General features: G+C 46.3%; 1 protein-coding gene and 1 pseudogene across 1 annotated transcript; both read left to right on the top strand.

Annotated features, from left to right (window-relative positions):
* Positions 1-2,329: 2,329 nt before the first annotated feature.
* LOC112304894 (transcription elongation factor A protein-like 4) lies at positions 2,330-3,576 on the top strand (annotated as a pseudogene).
* A 2,919-nt stretch (positions 3,577-6,495) lies between these two features.
* Positions 6,496-17,355, top strand: PLK1 (polo like kinase 1). Its single transcript, XM_024560411.3, has 10 exons — positions 6,496-7,040; positions 7,802-7,970; positions 9,203-9,347; positions 10,177-10,270; positions 11,590-11,809; positions 14,740-14,895; positions 15,958-16,035; positions 16,203-16,357; positions 16,459-16,641; positions 16,864-17,355. Exons 1-10 carry the CDS (start codon positions 6,633-6,635, stop codon positions 17,068-17,070), a joined length of 1,815 nt encoding a protein of 604 aa, XP_024416179.2. The 5' UTR covers positions 6,496-6,632; the 3' UTR covers positions 17,071-17,355.
* The last annotated feature ends 69 nt before the right edge of the window (positions 17,356-17,424 follow it).

A 17,424-nucleotide genomic window follows, 5' to 3' on the forward strand; every position in this document is an offset into this window, starting at 1 on the left:
AGCAGATGTACTGTGGAGTCTGCAGAGTCCAATTGGAATTCAAGCTATGTCACCTAGTAACTACATGACCCTGGGTGAGTAATCTAATCCAGAAGTGCTCATTTCCTCATCTTCAAAATGGGTATAATAATCCTTTTCTCCTAAGGCCTTTGTAAAGATTAAATGAGGTCACTTCTGTAAAGCTCTTAGCCCCATGCATGGCTATAGTAGGTACTCAGTAAGGGTTCACTATTAAGAGTATTATTACTCATGCTAAGCAGATAGATTGTATTAACAGGGCATTATTGCACCTATATGAAATTGAAACTCCATGTTGACAAGGATTAGACGGGAAATGAAGAAGCTGTTAAAGGATGAAAGGAAATTAAAGGAAGTGTCTTAAATATTTCGTTATTTTTTAGTGTTTCTAAGTGGAAAAAATAAAATAGACATGCAGTGGGTCCTCAGTGGCCTTTGACTGTATGAATGAAAAACACTCTAACTTGTTTTTATTGGTTGAGTCCATTGGCTAAAACTCTGACCTTATGAAAGTGAAGAGATACCCTTGGGGGGTTGTTACTGGAAGGGGCCTGTGCAGAAAAGAGTTAATGTTGCAGGCTTGCAATGATAGCCCTGTAAATGTTAAATTTTCTGCTAGGGGTTTGAGTAAATTTGCAATGAGAAAAGAAGGAAAGTTTTTAAAAAGGGCTTTGTATTTTGTGGCTGTTGTATTTGGATATATGATAAAGTTGATTTAAAATGTTATATGCTTATAGTTTCACAAATGCTAGAGGGATCTTCCCAATCAAAGAAAGATTAGTTTTAATTCTTTAAATTAAGAAGGTGTTGGTGGGATACAACTTTCTTGCCCTTTGCCACTAGTGAACTATAATTTAAATTCTAATTGGAACCAGAAGAAGTCTCCATAACTGATGGTCATTGCTAGGATTTGTGTCTGTTGGAGCCTCTGGATCTTTCAACACATTAAAAGACAGGCAATCTCTGGATGGAACTACACATTTGGAATTTGAAAAAGCAGTTAAATTGGTAATAAGCTCTTGCTGAAATCAAATATCTGACACAAATTGGCTGCTGCCTGTCCATTTTGATGTGCATATTTTTGAGTGGGTCAGTTTGGACTCTAAGATGGACAAGATGAAAAGGAAGTTGTGCTTGTCACTTAAATTTGGACCATAGTTATATGGCACTGCAGCATGTCTTTGCTGCTGCCGGAGAAAGCAGCTGGCTCAATAGGAACTGCAAATTCACTGATCCTGATTGCCCGGACCTGACTAGAAGCTGAAAACAGACTGGCTGTTGTGCCTTTTCAGCCTCAACAGGAGCTGTGCTGGACTGAAAGCAGATCCAGGCTCCATGAACAGGACTTAGACCTCAGAACTACTGGAGACTTAGGGTCCCATCTGTGGAGTTCTGAATTGTGAAAACATGGATCGCGGATGCTGGCTGGACCTTCTGGGTCACATGCAAATGCCATAGAAAAGGGCTTGCTCTCAGAAGGGACCATCTAAAATTAAGCTGCTGCCCAGGTCTTTATCAGAGGCTAATTGCATCCTAACTCGTGTTCCCCGGGGAAAGCTGCCTGTTGGGGGAGGGCACATAATAGGGACTGTGACCCCTCCATCTGCTTTTGACAAATCAGCCTCTGGGCCTCCTCTGGGGGGGGAAGGTATTGCACTGTTCAGCTTTCTGGATTGCTGCAACTTGCCACAGTGGGCTGATATCTTGACTCTACCTCCACACTTTTCCCTGGTACAGACACCGGAGGATGTAAGGTAGGTTGATTATTCAAATGTAGCAGTCTCTAGAAAGGCATTCATCTTTCCTAGGCTGCTATGTGGATAAAAGGAGTAGGAGGTTATGTAGACCCCGTTTGAAATTTTTGAAAATTTAGGATTTCATCCTCTATTAATCTGCTAGGGCTGCCATTAAATAATACAGAGAGGGTGGCTTAAACAACAGAGATTTATTTCCTTACAGTTCTGGAGGTCAGAAGTCTAAGATCAAGCTGTCAGCAGGGTTTGTTTTCTTCTGAGGCCTCTCTCCTTAGCTTGCAGATGTCTGCCTTTTTGCTGTGTCTTCACATAGTCACCCCTTTGTCTGTGTTGTCTATGCTGTAATCTCCTCTTATAAAGACACTTGACATTTTGGATTAGGGCCCACCTTAATGACTCCATTTACCTTAATCATCTCTTTAAAGGCCCTCTCTCCAACTATAGTCATGTTCTAAGGTACTGAAGATTAGGAGCTTTAGCATATTAATTTTGGGTGAAGACATCTTAGCCCATAACACATCCTGACCAGTTCCTGAATATGTCTTATCTGGTTAAAGATTTAAAAGAGAGAGGGGAAGAGAGAGAAAGAGAAAACATCAATTTGTTGTTCCACGTATTTTACCATTCATGGTTTGCTTCTTGTATGTGCCCTAATGGAGAATTGAACCTGCGATCTTGGTGTATCAGGATGATATTCTCACAAACTGAGCTACCCAACCAGGGATCTGGTTAAGGGCTTTTATGCCTCTTTGTACAATCCTTCCAGATGAAAGGACTAGAAGACAGTAAGAAATAATTTTTAAAATGTGGCTCCTTTGCTGTGGTTGGACCCTGAGCCTTCTGCGAACTTCTAATTGTTGCTCCAGGTTCTGTCAGGTCAGTGGGAGGGACTTCTTCATCGCTGCCTGAGGAACACTAGAATGGGTGAGAAGGAACAGGCACTGAGAGGAAAAAGGTCTGTGTGTCTTTGTTCTCAGCACTCAGGAGGCTGGAAAGGAGGAGACTGTCCAGAATTCCTGCGGGACAGGAAAAGGGGGAGGGGGGACATCTCAACATGAAACAATTCTACAGTAAAAATGGAATGCCTGAGAATGAAGGAAAGATGGAAAACAAAGAACAGCCTCAGAATGTTGAAAAGCCAGAGTAGCTTATACTCTGGAAGACAAGGAAAAGTTAGAAAATGAGGGAAAAATAGAAAACAAGGGAAAGACAGAAGATACTATACGAAGTACTAGAAGAGAAGGAGGAAAAGCCAAAAGAAGAGGGAAAGCCAGTGACTCAGGGAAAACTGGAGAGCCAAAGGAAGAAAGAAACCCAGCTATTGAACCAAGGGCTGCAGGAAAGCATGCCCTTCTGGGGATGCTGTACCAGAAAAGCCAAAAGAAAAACCGACAAGGGGCTGGCTCAGTGCCTCAAGAAACACAAAGAGGCCATACACTTGAGCAGTTAGGAGATGATAAGAGAATTTGACGAGATGGCTAGGGTAGAGGGTGAGATGAAGAAAACCAGACAGAAATTGGTGGGGGGATAGGGGGTGTTATGCAGATACACAAAAGTTTATAGGACCCCTTCTACCCAAGGGGTTCAAGGGAACTCAGGGGTGGCTATAAGGCCCCACAAAGGGGCTTTGAAGACATTCCTTTTGTGTAGTGCCCCTGGCAGGCATTTGCCAGTCCCAGGGCTTTAATCTTATGCATATACTTTGCTTTAGGTGTCATTCCCATTATCCAACTGCAGCACTCTATGTTTCAATAGCATATTTTCATCCATTGCATGGAAGAATGTTTATGGTGCATTGTTAAATTAAAAAGGAAACAGTTTGCAGAACAAAAAAAAAAGAAAAAATGTGAAGTTAGGATTGTTGATTGGTGGGACATACTAATTTTCTAACAGTGGAGAAAAAGCAAAAAGCTAGTACCTAGGGAGCCTTGGGAATGGGAAGGGCGTTTCTCATCTTTGTTTATCAGAACTAGTCCAGGAGGCTTTCCCTCTGCCTGAAAGCTTTCCACTGTTGCCTTACCATGCACTGCGAGTGCTTTGAGTTCAGACTGCTGAGCCTGTGGTTACACCTGGCAGCACTGACAATGACAACAGAGGAGCCTCCTGCACTCTCCATCAGAATGCCTTCAAGCGCCATCCAAGCTCACAAGATGGATAACTGGTATCATGGACCTGCAACACTGTTTGGAATGGACTCCCTTCAGAATCCCTTGAAAAACAAGGACTGGATCAATTTTTCATACTGGACTGGGAACTCTAGGGCAGGAGGTCTCATAGTAGAAGGCTACACTGCGGGTGCTATTAACCTCCACTGCTTGACCAATGTCTGCCCTGCTTGGGGCACCCTAACATTGTAAAATTATATTTGGTCTCATTTTCAGGGAGACCACATATGCCCCCTGGGGTTATACTGTCTGCCCCTTACAACTCTGGCTCAGCCCTAGAAGGCTTCAGGTCAACTTAACTTGCAGGCCACAGCTATACTGGACTTGAGTTAATACCTTGGGCCCGGTAAAAACGTGTCAGACAGAAACTAAGGAGAAGGCTACCTGGCTTTCTAAGGTAGACTTTTATGGTTAATGGGAGTCATTTTACTTTAACTGGCTAAATCCAGGTCCCCTAATAGGTATAGCTGAGATCAGTCCTGCAGGTTGTTTTCATCCTTTTGTGTGGGGGTCCTGCTGATAATAACTTTGCTGTAAAGAAGCCTGGGCCAAGGCTAAACTATGTAGAAAAGAGTTAATAAAGCAGACCTGAAACTGGTCACCTTAGAAAGGCCTATTTGCAAGGTTGGCACTTAGCTGGACTGGGAACTTGGGCTTTGGGAGGCTTCTCACTATTCACTCAGTGATGAGTGGCTTATTATGCCTAAACTGTGCAAACAATGTGCTTTATGCTAAATATCTGCTTTCCTTCTGGAAATTCGGAATTTGTTGTGTGCTAGGCTGAGGGTGCCTACACGACCAGCCCCCCAGTTAAAGCCCTGGACAATGAGTCTCTCTAATCAGCTTCCCTATTAGATGATATTTTGCTGGTGTGGTCACAACTTATTGCCGGAGGAATTAAGTATGTCCTGTGTGACTTCACTGGGAGAGAACTCCAGGAAGCTTGTGTCTGGTTTCCTTTGGACTTTGCTTTGTGCACCTGAAATTTCCCTCAGCTGATTCTGCTTCACAGCCTTTCTCTGTAATCATATTTGGACATGAGTAGGGCTATGTGCTGAGTATATGAGTCTCCCAGTGAATCATTGAACTGTGTGGGGTAGTCTTGGGGAACCCCAACACAAGGCATAATGGGGACTTCTGGGGTATCAGCGTGTCTCAGTCTGGGTGCTGTTTACATGGGGTATGTTAAGTTTGTGCAAAGTCACTGAGCTGTACAATTATGATATGTATACTTTTTCTCTATGTAGAATCAACTTCAATAAACATAAAATAGAAGACTATATACCACAGAGATAAAAAATGATAATTAAAAAAACCCCTCCCTTTTATTCAGCAAACATTTGTCCCTCCTTTTTACCGGGCATTGCAGTGGGAGTTTGGAACATGGGGTAGGAAAGACATCATCATTGTCTCTCAGTTTATTGAAAGGTGGGTAAAGAGATACTGACAATGTGGTGTGATTTTTGCTGGACTCTATCAAAGACAGGGTAGGGTAACAGGGGCACAGAAAAAGAGCTTCTAACTCAGCTACTTTGTCACTCCAGGCTTGCTATTCAAGTATCTACAGAAGATAAGCAAATAGACAAAGGTGGGGGGTGAGGGAAGGGGATCTGGGAACTTTGACAAACTGGGGAAATATGCATACATAGCGTTGCCAGAGCTGCTAGTTTTGTTTTGTTTTTCAGGGAAAGCCACAGATCTGAATTTTGTGCGACCCAGCTTGATTTTGAAGTGCTTTAAATGAATCCAAATTTTAAAAAGTGGGGGTCAAACTAAACAACCCTGCAGGCCAGATTTGGCCTTGGCCTACCAGTTTGCCAGGCACTCTTCCATCGCCCCCTCTGACCAAACACTGAGGGTATACTTTTTTAGGCACTGGAAGAAACAGCAGTGAGCAATCGAGACACTGGTATGGAGCTTCTCAAACTTCAGTATGTGTAGGAATCACCTGGGCAGTCACGCTGAAAGGCAAAATTCTCAGGAGGTCTGCAGCAGGGCCTGAAAAGTTGCTTTTCTAACAAGCTCCCAGGTGATAGCAATGTGGTGGCGGTCCCTGGACCGTACTTTCAGTAGCGTTGTTCTGTAAGCCAAAGGGGTATAGGAGCAGCTGTTATTTGAAGGAGGGGAATAGGGACCTTGACATGAAGATACAAATTCCTCGCAAGCATTCTGTTTTACTTACATTTTAGTTTATTGGGGGTATCTCAGTAGAGAGCTGATGGCATTGGAGGCGTGTTCTAAGGCTCTCCCAAGCTATCTCTGGGCGCTGCCGGGTCTCTATTCTGAGTTTATATTCTAGAAGGCGGGGTGGGGGTGGAGGAAGGTGTTAAGAAAAGCTTAGTGGAAGGAGGTACTTCCCGGGCAGCGGAGAGAAGGAGAAGAAACCCTGAACTCCGGCTGTGGCACACCTCGTTTCCCAGGCATCCCACGTGTCTGCTCTTCCTGAGTTTCTGTCAATCAAATCCCCGAGCCTCTTCCCCAGCCTCGCCCCTGCGTGACGTGTAAAGGCGGCGGTGGTGCCCAGAGCACCCAGAGTGCCACGCGGCGGGCGGGTTTGGATTTTAAATCCCCGCGGCCAATCAGTGGCGCGTAGGCTTTTGTAACGTTCCCGGCGCCGCGTTTGAATTCGAGGAGGAGCTGAGCGGTGTCAAACCTCTGCCCAGACTCTGGAGGGCCGCTGAGCAACTCCGGGAACATGAGCACTGCAGCAACAGTAGGGAAGCTCGCGCGGGGACTAGCCGACCCAGGGAAAGCCGGGGGGCCCGGCGCTGCAGCTCCGGGGGCCCCGGCGGCTGCTCCGCCGGGGAAAGAGATCCCGGAGGTCCTAGTGGACCCACGCAATCGGCGGCGCTACTTGCGGGGCCGCTTTCTGGGGAAGGGCGGCTTTGCCAAGTGCTTCGAGATCTCGGACGCGGACACTAAGGAGGTTTTCGCGGGCAAGATCGTGCCAAAGTCGCTGCTGCTTAAGCCGCACCAGAAGGAGAAGATGTCCATGGAGATATCCATTCACCGCAGCCTCGCCCACCAGCATGTCGTAGGCTTCCACGGCTTTTTCGAGGACAACGACTTCGTGTTCGTGGTGTTGGAGCTCTGCCGCCGGAGAGTGAGTGTCGTTGTCGGGGGGGCTGGAGCTGCCCAGGGGCGGGGGTTGGAGCGCCCGGACCCGGAGTTGCTGGAGAAGGGGAGCCCAGGGCTCGGGGCTGCTAGAAAGGAGGTGCTGGGAACCTCGATTTAGGGGTGTGAAAGTATTTGGGCAGAGCTTGGAGCTGCGTGGGGAGGGGGTTTCGGTTAAGTGAAGCCCAAGTCCTGTTGCTGCTAGGGAAGTTGGCTCCTGGACGCTGGGTGTTGGACAGAGGGGGGGCGGGGGTTGGGGGAGAACTCTGGTAATGGACGCTGGGGCTTCCGGAGTTGCTAAGGGTGGAGTCCCGGGGAAGGGGTGTCCTGGGGAAGGGAGCTTCCGGATTGCGGTTGGTCGGGGAAAGGGTGGTTGGAAACAGACTTCGGAGGTTCAGGAAAGGGATCTGGTGCTACGAAAAGACAAGGGAAGGGGATACTAGAGACTTTGAGCTCAGGGAGTGGGGCTGACAGAGGAGTCCCTAGTCAGGGGCTTTGGAAGGAGCTGGTAGAAAACGGGAATGCCAGGTTTATGGGAGAGCCCACATGCTAATTGTCCTGGAGAAAAAATGGCGGGGGTGGAGGGTAGGGGCGGGCGGCAAGAGGGTGGGGGGTGGGGAGGGGGAGCGGGAGAGTCAGTTCTGGGCTGCTTTTACCTAATGATACCGCTTTCACCCTTGGACTTAAGTACAGAGCACCGCTCGCTCCCCACTCCATTCTTCCTCCTTCCTCTCTTTTCCCCCTGCCCAGTCTCTCTTGGAGCTGCACAAACGGAGGAAAGCATTGACTGAGCCTGAGGCCCGCTACTATCTGCGGCAGATCGTCCTTGGCTGCCAGTACCTGCACCGAAACCGGGTCATTCACCGGGACCTCAAGCTAGGCAACCTCTTCCTGAACGAGGATTTGGAGGTGAAAATAGGTGAGGTGCTGGGCCTGCAGGGGTTCCTAACACAACAAAGAAGTGGGAATAAGGAGGAAACTGGGAGAGGGGAAATAGGAAGGAGATTGGGGAGGAAGGAAGAAGAGTAGGAAGCCTGCGCTGTTGATTACTTGTATAAGTTTCAGTGTATTGTGTACTCACTGCCCAGAGCCTAGTCTCCTTCCATCGTCATATATTTGACCCCTTTTACTCCTCATCCTTCCTCCATCCCCCTTCCCCTCTGGTAACCACCATTCTATGGTCTGTGTCTATGAACTTGTTCTGTTTTTTGCTTTCTGTTTTGCATCCCAGATATGAGTAAAATCATATGGCTCTTGTCCTTTCCCATCTGACTTATTCTACTTAGTATGATACTATCAAGATCCATCCATGTTATCGAGAATGTCAGTATTTCGTCCTTTTTTTATGGCCCAGTAGTATTCCATTTTATATGTGTGCCACATCTTCTTTATTCAGTTATTCGTTGAAGGATATGTAGGTTGTTTCTATGTCTTAGCTACTGTGAATAATATTGCAATGAATATAGGCGTACATGTCTTTAAAAATAAGTATTTTCAAATTTTGGGGGTAGATACCCAGAAGAGGGATTGCTGGGCCATACAGTAGCTCTGTTAATTTTTTGAAGAATCTCCATACTGTTTTCCACAGTGGCTGCACCAGTCTGCATTCCCATCAGCAGTGGATAAGGGTTCCCTTTTGTCCACATTCTCTCCAACACTTATTTCTTACAAAATATTTTTTTTAATAATTTAAATGAATTTTCTTTTTTTATATTTGGAGCTCCTTTTAAACTATTGGAAACTCCAGTGGTACAGGGACAGCATTCCCTCAGGGCACTTCCTTGCTGGGGTGAAAGGCAGCTGTTTTGTATTGAATCCCTCTGGTTTGCCACAGCCCCAGCTCCTCCCTGTTATCTCACAGACTAGCCTGTAGCAGTCTTGAAGGTGACTTGCTTGATCCCTGAGTTTTTCTACTCCTGTCAATTCCCTTTTAGAAGCTTAGTCCTCCTGTCTAAGGGGAGGGGCTAGGAGGATCATTGAGAGGCCCCCTCCATGGGCCAGCAGGGCGGGAGGATTCCTAGGTAGGCCTTGCTGCATACAAGGACTAGAGCTTGAGGGACCCTAATTCACAGTGGTCAAACCCGAATCAAGTTGTCCGCATTGACAGATGGCAGAGGCTAGCATCTGAGTACCCATCTTCCTCTCACCCAGGGGATTTCGGACTGGCAACCAAAGTCGAATATGATGGAGAACGGAAGAAGACCCTGTGTGGAACTCCTAATTACATAGCTCCTGAGGTGCTGAGCAAGAAAGGGCACAGTTTCGAGGTGGATGTGTGGTCCATTGGGTGTATCATGTAAGTTGGAAGATCCACCTGGCCTATGTAGGGGCTCTTTTGGACATCTCACCTGTTAACCAATCTGCCTATGAAAAGGCTGCTCGAGAGGACAGCCAGCCCAAGAACAGCCTAATTTTCCTATATTTTCTTGTCACTGGTGTATCCTATAGGATTCCTGCAGCCTGGGCCTCTTACTACTCAGAGGGTGGTCCACAGGTCAGCAACATCATCACCCAGGAACCTGTTAGAATTACAGAACTTTAGGACTCAGACTGCCGAATCAGAATCTGGATTTTAACCAGATCCCTGGCTGATTCTTGTGCACAAAAGTTTTAGAACCACTGATCTAGAGAGCGGCATTGGGTGGGAGGACTTAGGCTAGGAGTTAGAGCTGGCCAGGAGGAGGTGCCTGCTGTCTGTCCTGGTCAAGGCCATCAGAGCTGAGTGGTGGGCAGAGGGTGTGAGTTGTGGCAGTGGCCTTCTTACTTCTTTTCAGTGGAGCTATTTCAAATGAAAACTTCAGGCTTTAAAGTATAGAACTAGTAAATGCAGAGCTGCCTCTGCAGGAGCAGCTTAGCCCCCATTTGGACTTGTACTGTACTGGATGGTGGTCTCTGGGGCCCTAGAAAATTGCCCATAAGAATCCTGTTATCACCTCCTGTAATCTGTTGAGGACTCTCTGCCAGTGTCCTGGTTCCTGGGGCTGCTCAGTGGGCTTGGGAAGTGTCCTCAGGGACAGAGTGAGTATCCAGAGGATGCCTGGCCTTCGTTCCGGCCCTGAGATGGTTCCTCCTGCATCTGTGTTTTGGCTGACAGTCTTGAGCCAAATCCCACCTTGTGCTTACAGGTATACCTTGTTAGTGGGCAAACCACCTTTTGAGACATCTTGCCTAAAAGAGACCTACCTCCGGATCAAGAAGAATGAGTACAATATTCCCAAGGTGACTAAAAACACTTAAGTTTAAATTTAATACATTTTGTTCACCTCCCCCACAAAGCTATTTACTGAGTCTAGCTACAACCTGGGCACACAGCGATAGGTCAACCCCACACCTTGGGTAGCCTCAGAGCCTTGGAGAGTTCATGTCTGAAACTACATATAGAACTAGACATATGTGCACAAAAGCATTTTTTTTTTCCCCTGGGGGAGAGAGTTTTTAGATTTCAAAGGTTGAATAGATAACCCTGAAGATGTGTAAAAAACAAGTACCAAAAAAATGGGAAGGAAGTAGGAGGCAGAAGTAGAAGTGCTGCTTAAGCTTTGGCAGTGGACTGTCTTGATGCAGCTGGGCAAGTGGCCTGGATCTTCCGAGCTGTGGTTCCCCATCTGTGAAATGGAGGGCAGCGCCTCACACAGTGCCTTTTACACAGGAAGCGCTCACATCGTGGATCACTGTGAGTCCACAGTGGTGTGCATTTTCCCATGACCTGCATAAATGCATTGAAAGCAAGCCTGGCACATGGCTGCTTTCATGTTTTTGCCTTGTGTGCAGCCAAAGAGCCCTGACCCCATAATGACAGTTAACTGTCAGACAGACCCAGCATGGAGTGGTTCAGAGTGCGGGTCCTTGAGTGCAGCTAGACTGCATCAGTGTGGGTGCTGGCTATACCACATAGTAGGTGTGTATTCTTAGGCACTTAACCTCTCTGTGCCTCAGTTCCCTCATCTGCAAGAGAGGGGTGGTTGGTAATAGAGATCTCCACCCCTTGGATGTTTTTTGTGAGGACTAAATGAGTGAATATATATGATGTGCTTAGGATACTTTCCTGGCACATAGTGAGTGCAGAGTTAATGCTAGGCTGTTACTATGCATTTGACCTGTGCTAGGTCTGTATCCTGTGGAGTCTTCTCACCAGGCTTGGTGCCATGTCCTCATTTTATAGATGAAGATATTTGTCACAGCTGGTATTAAGAGCAGAACTGGGACTTAGACCAGGTCTCTGTGACCCCAAAGCCTGTGTTCTTAAGTGCTACTCTAGTGGAGAGCAACTTGAATTGTGTAATAGCAAACTGGGACAAAATAACCTCGAATGAACCTTGAGTTTGAAGAGGAGGGAGAAATAACCATTCTCACGACTGAGTCTGACACTTGTCAACTCAGCAAAGCTGATAGTGGGGAACTTGGCATTGTTTGCAGTAACTAATTGGGGTCTATTTGACACCAGGGGCTGCATGTGGGGTGGGCCTGCAGCTCCTTGTACAGCACTGCACTTGAGGTGCTGTCACATTCCGCTTATGGCTCTTCTCTTGCTGCTGTAGCACATCAATCCTGTGGCTGCCTCCCTCATCCAGAAGATGCTTCAGACCGACCCCACCGCCCGCCCCACCATCCACGAGCTACTCAACGACGAGTTTTTTACCTCTGGCTATATCCCCGCCCGTCTCCCCATCACCTGCCTCACCATTCCACCCAGGTTTTCCATTGCTCCCAGCAGTCTGGACCCCAGCAACCGGAAGCCTCTGTCAGTCCTCAATAAAGGTAAAGCAAGGATTGGGTAGACAACAGACCCTCCCCACACTCACAAAGAGCCTAGGCTTTAGATGTGTGGGTGGATGGCCCCCGAGCTCAGGTGTGCAGTAGGACAGGCCATGGTCCTGAGTCTCTCGCCCCACCCTCCCATGGCAAAAAGTCAGGAAAGACAGACCTTAACAAGGCTGAATCAGACCTGTCAGGCCCAGAAAGAGAGTGGACTGAATGCCACACCTGAAAAATTCTTATTTTTCAGAATTCGAAAAGATTCTTAACATCCCTCTTATATGGTTCATTGAGGAAATACAAAAATTTTCAAATATTCACATAGAATTTAGGGCGGTACACTCCCACATACCCACCAGATTCAAGTTAAGATTCTGTCACATGCACTTCATCTTTTTTTGTTCCTTTGAAGTTTTTGAAGTTAATCCCAGACACCTTACTATTTTATCTCTATAAATTTCAGTGTGCCTCTCTTTAAAAGGATGGACATCTTATAAAACCACTTGCCACTTACTAGGTTATTGTCGTTTCTAGGTCTCTTCTGAGGACAGAATTAGGAAATACATAACATGGGCGGGGGTGGATCTTGACTTTATGGTAATATTTCCAATTCATGTCTTTTCAACATTTTATTTAACTTGTTATATTTTAAATTTAGGAATAGGTGTGAGAGTAGACAAAACCTCCTATATCCACTTCATTCAGCTCCACAATTCACATTTTTTTTAAGTTAAAGATTTTATTTGTTTATTTTTAGAGAGCAGGAAAGGAGAGAGAAAAAGAGAGAAACATTATGCATGAGAGAAACAGTGATTGGTTGCCATGCCCCCATCTGGGGACCTGGCCTGCAACCCAGGCATGTGCCCTGACTGGGAATTGAACTGGCAAACTTTCAGTCCACAGGTCAGTGCTCAGTCCACGGAGCCACAACAGCCAGGGCCACAATTCACATTTTTGTTCATATTTGCTTCATTATTTCCCTTCCTCTCTTCTGAATTATTTGTAAGTTGTATATATCCTGTCCTTTACAACTTAATACTTCATCTATTTCCCCAAAACAAAGATTCCTTTATAGAATCCCAGCACATGGCACAGTTATCAAGTTCAGGAAATTTAATGTTGATATAATCTTGTGTTTTATAGCAGTCTTTTCCTCCACTGTGAAGTAACTACTTAGGGCAATTATTAAGTGTGTGATTCAAATGCAGAGCTATAGTATTTTTACTTCTTTGATTTTGTATTTTTTTTTCTTAAGCTGAAAGTCTTGTTTCCTTAAGTTAATATACATACATTTTTCAACATGATGTTTTATTTTCTTGCAGTTCTACTTGTCCTTGAAATAGATTTCACTAAAGATATGTAGTATGGAAAAAAAATCACTTGAAATACTTTTTTCTCTGTGGATATAGCATCAATTCAGTATATGTCAATTTAATATATAAGTTCATTTGCTTCTGTTATTTTAAGGATTCCCTTTTTTTCTTTTGGTGTTAACTTTTGACATTTCTTTTATTGGTGATGTCAGTCTTGATCACTTGGTCATGGTGGTGTTTGATTGGCTTCCCCACTGCAGTCATTAATTTTCCCTTTGTAATTAAAACATGCCTTGTTCAGAGTTACTTTGAGACTGTCCTGTTTCTCCTCAGACTTTGCCCACCGATGTTAGCAGTCATGGTGGATCTTGGCTGTGGCAATTTTAACTGTGGTATTCTGACAGTGATGTTTTTCTTTCTTTGCTCCTTCTATATTTATTCATTGGAATTCTGTAAGGAAGAGCTGTCGCTTCTCTCCCATGTGTTTATTTGATTATGTCAGTCTGAACTCGGATATTTGTTGTTTGGGCTATCACGTAACAGCGTTATTTCAAGGATTGCTTTTTTTCTTCTTTTGGCTTTAATTTTTGGACAGAAAACATTTTTTAAAAACTTCTTAGACTGGAAATTTTTAAACTTACCCAAAAGTACAGGCCCAGGCTGGTATGGCTCAGTGGATTGAACACCAGCCTGTGAATCAAAGGGTCGGCCTGCGAATCAAAGGATCGCTGGTTCAGTTCACAGTCAGGGCACATGCCTAGGTTGCGGGCCAGGTTCCCAGTAGGGGGCGCTTGAGATGCAACCACACATTGATGTTTCTCTCCCTCCTGCCTTCCCTTCCCCTCTCTCTAAAAATAAATAAATAAAATCTTAAAAAAAAAAAAAAAAGTACAGAGAACTGTATGATGAACCTTCATGTATTTATCATCCATTTTCAATAGTTATTTGCCTATATATTTTTTTATTCCACCTCCTCCTCTCTTTTTTGGCTAGAGTTTTAAAAGCAAATCCTAAATGTTATTTCACATTTAAGTCTTTATCACAGCATAGTTTTTTTAAATTGAGAACTCTGATCTTTAAATATTTTAAAGAACACTTTGATATTACACAAGGAGAATGAGCACATGTTGGTGGGGAAAGAATTAAACATATAAGCATAGAGACAAAATCATGCTTCTACCACTCAAATATAACCCATGTTAAAGTTTTAGCGTGGGTTTTTTCAGACTTTTTTGGTCATACATAAGTACGTGAAGCGAATTTTAGAGTGAGAAATCGCTTACATTTTCATTAATGCCTGCTTAATTCATCCTGCTGGTCTGCAGTTTACTGACTCTCCCGTTTTTCTGCATGTTGAAGATACTTTTAATTCTGAATTTCCAAAACTGTGTATGGCCGTGAAGCCATGCTAAAGGGCTTGGCCTGGTCCTGGAGGTACCAGTGAATACTATGTGCCTGTCCTTAGAGTATGAGCTCTAATAACCTGGCAGTGACTCAGTTTACCGAAGCAATAGCAGTTAAAAGATTTTCTCTGGGGAGAGTACCAGCTGTGGCAGGGCATCCTGTGCCCCTCCCAGCCTGCCAGTTTTTCGCCCAGCTAATGACTATGTCTTCTCCTAGGCACAGAGAACCCCATGGCTGAGCAGCCCCGAGAAAAAGAGGAACCAGCAGTTCGAGAGACCAGTGAGGCAGTGGACTGCCACCTTGGTGACCTGCTGCAGCAACTGCACAGCGTTAATGCCTCTAAGCCCTCAGACCGGGGGCTGGTGAGGCAAGGTGGGCACTGCAGTAGTCTGGGATGGGAGGTTGCCTGAGGCATCTCTAGAGGGCAGGGAAGTCTCAGCCAGCAGAGTGTAGTGGCTTGTCCAGGCTTCTGTCCCCATAATATATTTAGTTCCCCCATTTCCTATAGATTAAAATCCCAATGAGTTAGCACAAGGCCCTCCATGGTCTGGCTCCTTCCTAGTTCTGACTCATCTGTCCTGTCTCCACAAGGGCCTCATCTCCTAGTGCCTCACCGTACTACATTGGTCCGCATTTACACGTTCCTTCTGTGCAAAGAATTCCTGATTAGCCTTGAAGACAATTGAAAAAATAGACCTGGAGATGCTCAGCCTCAGGGCTTTGCTTCCCCAGTCTCTTCTGGAACGTTCTTGCTGCAGATATCTGCATGGCTCACACTCATGTTTTTCAAATGTCTGCTCTGATGTCCCCCCTCATGAGCATTTCCTGTCTTCTCTCCTAGCACTTGCCATCCCCATACCTGCTTTATATTATATATAACACCTCTCACCCAACATAATCCAAGGTTTCCATGTTGGTTTTCTGGATTTAAAATAAGGGGTTATTGCTGTTACTGAGCTTAACATTTTGATGTGGAATTGCCTATCTTCTCAAAATTTTTTAATCACTCAAAACTGGAAAGCTGGATAATCTGTCAGCCATTGACTCTCCCCATGATGGAAGCACCTTAAGTATTTTGTTCTATTTATTTTGATTAGCCTCTGTCCCTGTGACTAGAAAGCAAACTTCACGAAGGCTTAGTTTTGGTCATTACTCACTGTACCTCTGACAGTGCCCAGCACACAGTAGGCCTTTGATTAAATGGGTCAGTTGAATGAATGAGTGGAACTTGGTGCTCTGCACTATAACTTGCTGCTTGCATGTCTGTCCTGCTGCTTGTCTGAGCTTGTTGGCAGCAGAGGCCTTGCTTTGCTGTGTGTGGTCCCAGGCCACACTGACTGAGCCCACGTGGGGTGACCAGCAAGCCTTCCTGGTTTGGGCCACTTGAGAAGAAGAGACTGGTTCTGACCAGTCCTCTGTCTGTTTCCATCCCAGAGGAGGCTGAGGATCCTGCCTGCATCCCCATCTTCTGGGTCAGCAAGTGGGTGGACTATTCGGACAAGTATGGCCTTGGTAGGTTTCCTCCAGACTGGGTTGGTGGCCCAGGGATGGCCTTGTGATCCCTTGACTTGTTACAGGCTTTTGCCTTTTTTGGCTGTAAAGTCCCCTCCCAGTGCCAGCTCCCAGTGTTCCCTTGCTCCCTGCTCCCCTTTCTGAGGTCTCCCCCCCACTCCCACCAGGATATCAACTGTGCGACAACAGCGTAGGGGTGCTCTTCAATGACTCGACACGCCTTATCCTCTACAACGACGGTGACAGCCTGCAGTACATAGAGCGTGACGGCACAGAGTCCTACCTCACTGTGAATTCCCATCCCAACTCCTTGTTAAAGAAGGCAAGTGCTGGCTGGCCCGTGTGGCCTGGTGCTGCTGGGAGTGGGTGATGTGCCAGGGGTTGGGCTCTAACTCTGGACTCCCTCCCTGACTCTCCAACTAGATCACCCTCCTTAAGTATTTCCGAAACTACATGAGCGAACACTTGCTGAAGGCGGGGGCCAATATCACACCACGGGAGGGTGATGAGCTGGCCCGGCTGCCCTACCTGCGTACCTGGTTTCGTACCCGCAGTGCCATCATCCTGCACCTTAGTAATGGCTCTGTGCAGATCAACTTCTTCCAGGTGAGCCAAGGCAGGGAGAGTTGGGGACCTGCACCTGTCATCGAGGTCACAAGAGTTGGATAGGGAGTGGGAGGTATGGGACCTGTTCTTGGTAGCAGGAAGGGAGTGGAGTGAGACCCCTCAACCAGCTGGGCTGTCCTCCTTATACTTCCTTACACTAGCACCTACATCTTTAATCCACCAGTCATCCTCTGTCTGTCCATCCCCTTCCTTCCCTCATAGGACCACACCAAACTCATCCTGTGCCCACTGATGGCTGCCGTGACTTACATTAATGAGAAGCGGGACTTTCGCACATACCGCCTGAGCCTCCTGGAGGAATACGGCTGCTCCAAGGAGCTGGCCAGCCGGCTCCGATATGCCCGAACCATGGTGGACAAGCTGCTGAGCTCACGCTCGGCCACCAATCGCCTCAAGGCCTCCTCGTAGGCCTGTCCCCTCTGGACTGGTGCCCCTTTCCCCTCCACCAGCACCTTGGCCTGTTGTGGTTAGCACCCACAGTGCTGGTTTCTATATGTGCCCCCAACCCTGGTGGCTGTGGAGAGAGCCATAGCAGGTGGGGGCTGCTGTGTAAGTTATTTTTGTACATGTTCGCATGTGGGTTCTGTGGCCCCCTCCCTTCCTTCTCAACCCTGCCATATGTACAGAATATTGCTGTTGGATTCAGGACTGTCCTTTCCTTGCCTTTATATACATTAAACACATGAGATTTTTTTTTTTTCTTGTATTCCAAGGGGTGCCTGGCCCCTGGTCTCTCAGCACATCTTTGCTCCAGTATCTGTC

This window comes from Desmodus rotundus, chromosome 1 (assembly GCF_022682495.2).
Source record: "Desmodus rotundus isolate HL8 chromosome 1, HLdesRot8A.1, whole genome shotgun sequence".
Lineage (NCBI taxonomy): Eukaryota > Metazoa > Chordata > Mammalia > Chiroptera > Phyllostomidae > Desmodus > Desmodus rotundus.

Excerpts from the sequence above, each read along its gene's own strand:
- PLK1 (XM_024560411.3), top strand. The coding sequence starts at position 6,633 with ATGAGCACTGCAGCAACAGTAGGGAAGCTCGCGCGGGGACTAGCCGAC. Across the intron at positions 9,348-10,176 it reads TGGTCCATTGGGTGTATCAT|GTATACCTTGTTAGTGGGCA; the intron begins GTAAGTTGGAAG and ends TTGTGCTTACAG. Across the intron at positions 14,896-15,957 it reads CCGGGGGCTGGTGAGGCAAG|AGGAGGCTGAGGATCCTGCC; the intron begins GTGGGCACTGCA and ends TTTCCATCCCAG.